We start from the raw sequence: 6000 nt of genomic DNA on the forward strand, positions 1-6000 counted from the left end.
TTGACGAGGTCATATTTTTCTCTCTGTACCTTTAGGTCGCACTTCATGCTTGTGGAGTAGCTACAGATATGGTTATGGAGCACTGCATCAAGGCACAGGCTGCCTTTGTCATCAGCCCGTGCTGTTACGGATTCATACAAAACACAGTCAAGTTCACTTTCCCCAGAAGGTAAGGGCTAGTACCATGTGTCAGACCATCGACCACTCTATTTGTAGGATTCTTGGTAATTCTTTCTTTATAAATGTCATTTATTTATTTAGTTAGGTACTTTTCCGAATATTGCAGCAGTTTCACTTTTAAAAAATGTATTTTTTTAAATGTATTTTTTAAACTACCCAAGTATTGCATTTTAAATGTGGAACTATTAACATTTAGAAAAAAAAATGCATTTTGGTTCAAACTCAGTCAAGTGGTCCAGTTGCATCAGACCATGTGTTTGAATGTTTGCATAGTGTAAAAACAGCTGAGATTTTCAGCTCAGTGAAAGGGGGAACAGTAATAATGTCATTTTAGCTAATAAAAAAATATATATTTGTTTTTTCTTTAAGTGTGATTTCTATCTGTGAAAGTAATTCAGCATTTCAGAACTTCTTGGTTGTACATAGCTCTTACACTTGATGTTCAAAAGTGAATGATTTGGAACTGCACTGCCATTAAAGTGCTTTCAAGTACTTTGGACCATTTACATATCTCCTAAACAAAATAAAATAATTGTATTTCAAGCAATTGTGAAGCAATCCATTACCAAAACATGTGGACCTTTACCATAGACATGCTCAATACACAAGCAAAATGACAAAGAATTTGTCAAATCTTTCTTTTATGAGACTTGCATCTCTTTGTGTAGTGGAAATATATTATGTTAATAATCCATATATTTTTATTTTGAGACCAACTACTGTAATCTCCTCTTCTTACAGCCAGCAGTTCATGGATGTTTTGTCTTACAAGGTTTGTTTCAATAACAATCTGTTTTACACTTCCCAAAGTAAATGATATTTTCTACTTTTTGTTGAATTAAAAAGCATGGTGGTGTCATGGCAATATAATGGCTGCCAGTAGTTACCTTGCCAAGGAAGTACAGTACATGGAGGTGCAGTAGCTGTCCATTTGTTTGTCTGTCAAACCTACATTTTTACATATGTAGTTGATAAAGCTCTTGGTAATCAACCTTTTCGTGTTACTGAGTGCTTGAATTTTGCATGTACAGCTGTAGTGGGGGGTGAATGTCACTGACATGCTTGTTTTTAATAGAAGAAAAATAGGAATTACACCACAGTATATATTATCTGCAATGGGTTTCACAATCCAATGTCTACTGAATTAATTGGAATAACACCTGCATCTGTAAACATTTTGACTGCAGTACTATTTGAAGCTTTTTGATGTGAAAGAGAACGCATGTTCTGATTTAATGCCATGATGAGTCTTGTAAAAGCTGTCCCTCTGCATGCATCTCTTTTAGGAACACATGGTCCTGTGCAGGTTTGCAGACCAGACAGAATTCCAGCTGCCTGCTGACCGGCGGTTAATAGGTGCGTCTTACCTTTCTCTTCCTGGTATTGAATTATTACAGTTTAAGGTGCAAATTTATTTCAGATGGTCGTGGATACCTCTTTAAGTAGATGAGTGAGATAATGTTTTAGACACTGCTTGGCAATCATTTTCAGAGACTTGTTGTGTATTCCCAGAAGCAGCTTTAAAAGTTATTTGCCATGCTAGTGAAATTATTTATTCACTGTTTGAACTTTATGAAAAGTACTTTACTCTAGATTTTTTTTTTAAGCGGTATTGAATCCAATACAGTTTTGCCAAATATAGGATGTTTGCCTGAATTACTGTATTTAAAAAATAAAATTAAACTTTATTTGTATTGCTCTGTATTATAATGGGTAGAATTGTGCTTTTGATGCAATTTAAAAAATACATAAATTACAAACTGTGATGTTAGCACCGAAGCAATTTATTGTATTCCACAAAAGGAATTAACTGTATGTAGACACAATCTGAACTGCCGTACTCCTTTATTGGTCTTGAATGTCTCGTAATGCTCAAGGATCCAAGAGGTCATACAAATATATTTTTTCTGATATATTCATTTGCAGCTTTTTTATATTCCAATAAAATAACTTACATTTTTCAAACAGCACATGCCAGGCACATTTATGGTTTTTTTGGGCTATCACTCCATCACCCCACCTCTTTGTTCTTTTTTTAAGCAGAAGTCAGTTTGTATCATAAACCGGTCATGTTTAATACAAAAATAGAGTAGCTTTGTGATAAACAAGGCAGTATCTGTTTATACTGGAAACATGATTTCATAGAATCATAATATTATTAATACCTTGTTATTAATAGTGAGACATGATAATTTGACCTGGGTATTTGAATGCATGTTATTTTTGTGTAGAAAAAACTAAAAGCTAAACATGTTCCATTGTAAGGTATGAAGGTAAAATCATGCGGTTAGTCAATAGCTATCCCCCTAAAACAGGAGAGCTTTCTTCTAAGTTTTCATTGCATGTTCATTACGTCTTACAAGGAAAACAAAAAAAATATATAGAATGGAATTGAAAAATAATTTACAAATGGCTTATCCACATAGCTAATTTCAATTAGGCATTTTCGACATTAAAAATCACAGGGTGTCCGCTTCTATATATTTAAAATGTATGGGTGGATAAAAGCATAGTCTCATAAATTCTTGTTGAAAGGCACAGTGAGGGGATGTTATTTTTTCCTGTTTGACTTTATCCTTATGACTCTCAGTAGGATGTAAGACAAAAGTCAAGCTGTCTTATTTTGTAACCACTTACAGGTAAGCAATGCATGGGCCTGGTGGACTTGGATCGGGCCCAAGCTGCAGAGAGAAACGGCTACTCCGTCAAGGTAATGTCCATGGAGCCAGAGAGCTGCTCCCCAAAGAACAACATGGTGGTAGGGGTTCCTGCGGACTGTGAACTAATCTGAATTGCGTGAATCCACATTAATCTTCACGATTAAGCTGTGTGGGGCATTGAAAGCAGACAAGCCTTCATTCAGCTGCCTCGCAGATCTCCAAACGTTATCCCATCTCCCCAATGTCTCAGGAAGTGGAAGCAATATGATGTGCCTTCATAACCTGCTGAGCGTCACTAATCCAAATGTAACTGTTGTCAAATGGCTCTTGCTCCCACCTTCCTGGGAAATCAACAAGTTCTAATTATCCTACCTTTGGAACGGCATCCTCAAGCACAATGTGGTGTCAGGACTGTACAGCTGGTTTCCTGCTGAGCCTAGCAGTCTGTGTATTGTAACATCTGGAGGTTTTTGCCCACAGGGAGTTTACTGAAGAGTCTAAGGTTTTAACTTTGCATGTAAATAAATGAATAGGTGTTCCAGACAAGTTTCTTTTAAAGGTGTCATTTTTCCTTTTGGCATTTTACTGGAAAAGGGGATATTGTGGTTGTTTTTGGGGAGGAAAGATATGTTTCGTTTCGCAACATGACAATTACTATATTGAATGAACTGATGAACTTAATGTCCTGTATCATGCTGACAAATATTTATATCAGTATAAATTATCTTTGTCAAGAAAATATTTCACATGTGCAAAATGTACAAATAAATATGGACTTTTACTGTATTTTAAATATTTTCATCATGCAGTCGTTGGATGTGTGTGCCTCATATTCAAATTTCAAGGATTAAAAAAAAGAGAATGTTACAAGTGCATGACCAATAGTTATTAAATATATAATAATAATAATAATTAAAATAATAATTTAGATATACTGTACATTAACTTGATTTTTAGTGTTGTCACACAAGTATTGCCCATTGCAACAGACAGAAACATCTATAGTGCAAGACATTAAAAAACAACACCAATTAAACATATATTTATGTATAAATCATGTTAGAAAGATTATTTTTGTAATTGTTACAAATATGTTACAACTTTAGATTATAAATGGTGGCCAACTGAAATAAAATGTACTTGCCAGCATTGTGTTTACACCAAAGCCAGACTTTGCAGTATTTTGAGATACAAGATTAATAACATTGTGATCTAAAGTTAATGTTATTAACACTATGTGAGTGGTATTTGTAACAATTCACAGGGCATATAATTACCACTTGTAAGAAGCAGCTAGGTCATTTTAGGAATAGATTTTTAAACCATGCAGCTAGCTTTGGAAGAACGTTTTTCTCACCTTATTGTTTACTGTACCAAATAAATGTAACATGTTTACTGGAGATTTTGTATGATTTTTATATAATGATTTTTAGTTAAAGTATGAAAAGAAAATGGCACTCCAGTACAAGGTGGTGGTGGTGTTGGTGTGAACAAGCTTTTTCGCCTGAAAGGTTATGTTATACATGCCAGTGCATATTTTAACATGAGGTTGATCAAGTACATATCTACTGGATGCACAATGATTGTTTCAACACCATAATTTGACTATTGCACCAGAAATGTTTATATCGGGTTCAACAGTAAATAACTATGCCTAAGCAAGCTTTATAGTATCGATTGTTTAAAGCTTTGTTGCTTTGCTTTGTTGTTATTCATTGGCTGCAAACATGTATGACATCATTTTGGTACTAATGTCGTGCAAACCACCTGCAACAAGAGGACATGTCCATTTCTCTTCTCTGAAAAAGTGTATTATGTATGTTGGCTACTGAAGATTTTCATGCCAGGATTTGAATGATATATTGGATCATATATATTTATGAGTATGTCACCAATAAAAAGTCTCTATCATGAAAACTTTAAACTTAAAAGTGAACCCACAATTATCTGTGGTAATGGTGTCACCACAGTTATTTTTAAGTTCATGTTACAGTAAGTTTTAGGTCAAATCCACTCAAGGTAGTGACAGGTGCAGCATCTGTGTTGCACGTATACATCATATATTCATGTTATTGTGAATATTTTATTTTGTGGCTATGAGACAAATCAAAAAGATGTGAAGCCTTCTGTAACATATTACCATCAAAGACAACGGGACTGGAGGGACGGCAAAACAAGCAAAGTCCAAAAACACTTTGGAGCAGCTAGCACACTGCTGTTATATTTTAACTGGGGGTTTCCTTTTTCACACTTTCTACCATGCATGGCGTTGTATATCATATCCTACTTTTTATGTACTACACGAATTACCCATATTAGCCTATTGGACAAATTATTATGTGTTTATTTAGCAGACACCTTTATCCAAGGCGACTTACAGAGACTAGGGTGTGTGAACTATGCATCAGCTGCAGAGTCACTTAAAATTACATCTCACCCGAAAGACACAAGGAGGTTAAGTGACTTGCTCAGGGTCACACAATGAGTCAGTGGCTGAGGTGGGATTGAACCGGGGACCTCCTGGTTACAAGCCCTTTTCTTTAACCACTGGACCACAAATCCTTCTTATCTAGTTGGTTTTTCATTTGCATTATACAACTCATATTCTTAATCCCTTTGGAAAAGGTCATTATAGTGTATGTTTTTCATACATGTCATGTTTCTATAAAGCCTGATAGAAACTTTTTTATGGCCATTCCACAAGTATAAGTAGGCTATGTCTAAAGTTGAAATACTGTACGTGGCCCTAATATCCAGTCACACACAGATTCTTGGGTCTGCCAAGGTTCTGTGATTTCAGCAGTTAACACTAGAACTACCAGTTATACGCATACCTAGATTACCATGAGCAGTCAATTTGACCACCTTATTAAAAACAACATAAATATTATAATGAAAGGACAAACAATCTGGTGTATGTCATAGTTTTATTCAGGCACGTCATATAAAACATCTGCACAACCGAAACATTGTAAATAAATTAACAATTGAACAGAAATGGGTTTACATGCAGACATAAAGCGCAACTGCAAAAAAACGATAAAAAACATAAATTTGAAAATAAATAAGTGTATATACAGGTATATTATTTATATACAAAACTGTACAACTGAAACAATGTAAATAAGTAACAAAAATTTGAAAATAAACAGGTTTATAT

The 6000-nt window shown here is 34.7% G+C and overlaps 1 protein-coding gene across 2 annotated transcripts in view; it reads left to right on the forward strand.

Moving 5' to 3' along the window:
• The window catches only part of gstcd (glutathione S-transferase, C-terminal domain containing), a 46100-nt gene extending 41860 nt beyond the window's left edge, over nucleotides 1-4240 (forward strand). For both annotated transcript variants that reach the window (XM_034013802.3, XM_034013803.3), the window contains exons 9-12: nucleotides 36-169; nucleotides 922-952; nucleotides 1467-1536; nucleotides 2820-4240. In XM_034013802.3, coding sequence (XP_033869693.3) covers nucleotides 36-169; nucleotides 922-952; nucleotides 1467-1536; nucleotides 2820-2971 — 387 coding nt within the window. In that variant the 3' untranslated portion in view covers nucleotides 2972-4240. The remainder of the gene's footprint in view (nucleotides 1-35; nucleotides 170-921; nucleotides 953-1466; nucleotides 1537-2819) is intronic.
• Nucleotides 4241-6000: the final 1760 nt, after the last annotated feature.

Source organism: Acipenser ruthenus, chromosome 2 (genome assembly GCF_902713425.1).
Source record: "Acipenser ruthenus chromosome 2, fAciRut3.2 maternal haplotype, whole genome shotgun sequence".
NCBI classification, from domain to species: domain Eukaryota; kingdom Metazoa; phylum Chordata; class Actinopteri; order Acipenseriformes; family Acipenseridae; genus Acipenser; species Acipenser ruthenus.